Source organism: Rhincodon typus, unplaced genomic scaffold (genome assembly GCF_021869965.1).
Source record: "Rhincodon typus isolate 14 unplaced genomic scaffold, sRhiTyp1.1 hic_rhity00000123, whole genome shotgun sequence".
In the NCBI taxonomy this organism is placed as follows: Eukaryota; Metazoa; Chordata; class Chondrichthyes; order Orectolobiformes; family Rhincodontidae; genus Rhincodon; species Rhincodon typus.
This window is the reverse complement of record NW_025965761.1, coordinates 61766-62865: the sequence shown is the minus strand read 5'-3', so window position 1 is coordinate 62865 and position 1100 is coordinate 61766. Positions and strand designations below refer to the sequence as shown.

Genomic DNA, 1100 nt, shown 5'->3' with positions numbered 1-1100 from the left:
ACACACACACACACACCCTTCCTCCAGGTGCCACGTGCACACACACACACACACACACACACACCCTTCCTCCAGGTGCCACGTGCACACACACACACACACACACCCTTCCTCCAGGCGCCGCGCACACACACACACACTTACACACTTGCTCCAGGCGCCGTGCACACACACACACACTTACACACTTGCTCCAGGCGCCGCGCACACACACACAGACACAGACTTCCCCCTTGGCGCCACACGCACACATACACCCTTCGCGCCGCGCGCCTGCACCCTTCCCGCTACGCGCAGTGGCGATAGAGAGGGAGACAGTGCAGGAGAGCGCGCGCGCGCACGAGAGACGAAGTGACACCAGCAGGAAAATGGGGAGTACTGACCACGATACACATACAGTAAGGGGAGGGAAATTCAGCTCAAGCTTCCTCGTCCCAGTGGACGGAGACTGACAGCAGTTCCCCCAGCTTACCTTCGAGTCTCGGAAGTACATCTCATACTGCTGGATCATCTGGCGGCTGGCCAGGCTGCCGTGGTACACAATGGCATTCATGTCCGTCCACGTGTTGAACTCCCTCTCCCAGTTGGTAATGGTGGAGAGCGGAGCAATCACCAGGAACGGCCCGTGGATGTCGGCCGAGTAGATCTCCTCCAGGAAGGTGATGGATTGGATGGTCTTGCCGAGGCCCATCTCGTCGGCCAGGATGCAGTTCTGCCTGTGGGGGTGGGGGGTTTAAGAGGGAGAGGGTGCAAGACGGACATGAGACATGAGACAGGGCAGGCACCGCGGGGATGTGGGCACTGACCGAGGACACCGCACTCTGCAGCGAAGGCGGAGAGGCCACCCCACCTCCCCAGGAGAGACAGAGTGACTTTCCCAGATCGGTCAGGGAGCCTAGAGACCAGAGAGGCCAGGGATGTTCGGCTTACAGCATGGGAGTACGAGAGACTACAGCAGCAGGCACCAGAGGCAAGTTCAGAAAGTGGCATCGCAGAGCGCAACTTGATCATTTTGATGAAAAAAATTCCCTCACAGGGATGTGGGTGTCACTGACTGGACCCAGCATTTAATCGCACCCCCCCACCTTAAGAAGGTGGGG

At 58.9% G+C, this 1100-nt stretch overlaps 1 protein-coding gene across 1 annotated transcript in view; it reads right to left on the bottom strand.

Moving 5' to 3' along the window:
- Window positions 1–1100, bottom strand: part of LOC125488279 (chromodomain-helicase-DNA-binding protein 8-like) — a 22533-nt gene that overhangs the window by 2768 nt on the left and 18665 nt on the right. The window contains exon 7 of the mRNA XM_048621212.1: window positions 473–716. Coding sequence (XP_048477169.1) covers window positions 473–716 — 244 coding nt within the window. The remainder of the gene's footprint in view (window positions 1–472; window positions 717–1100) is intronic.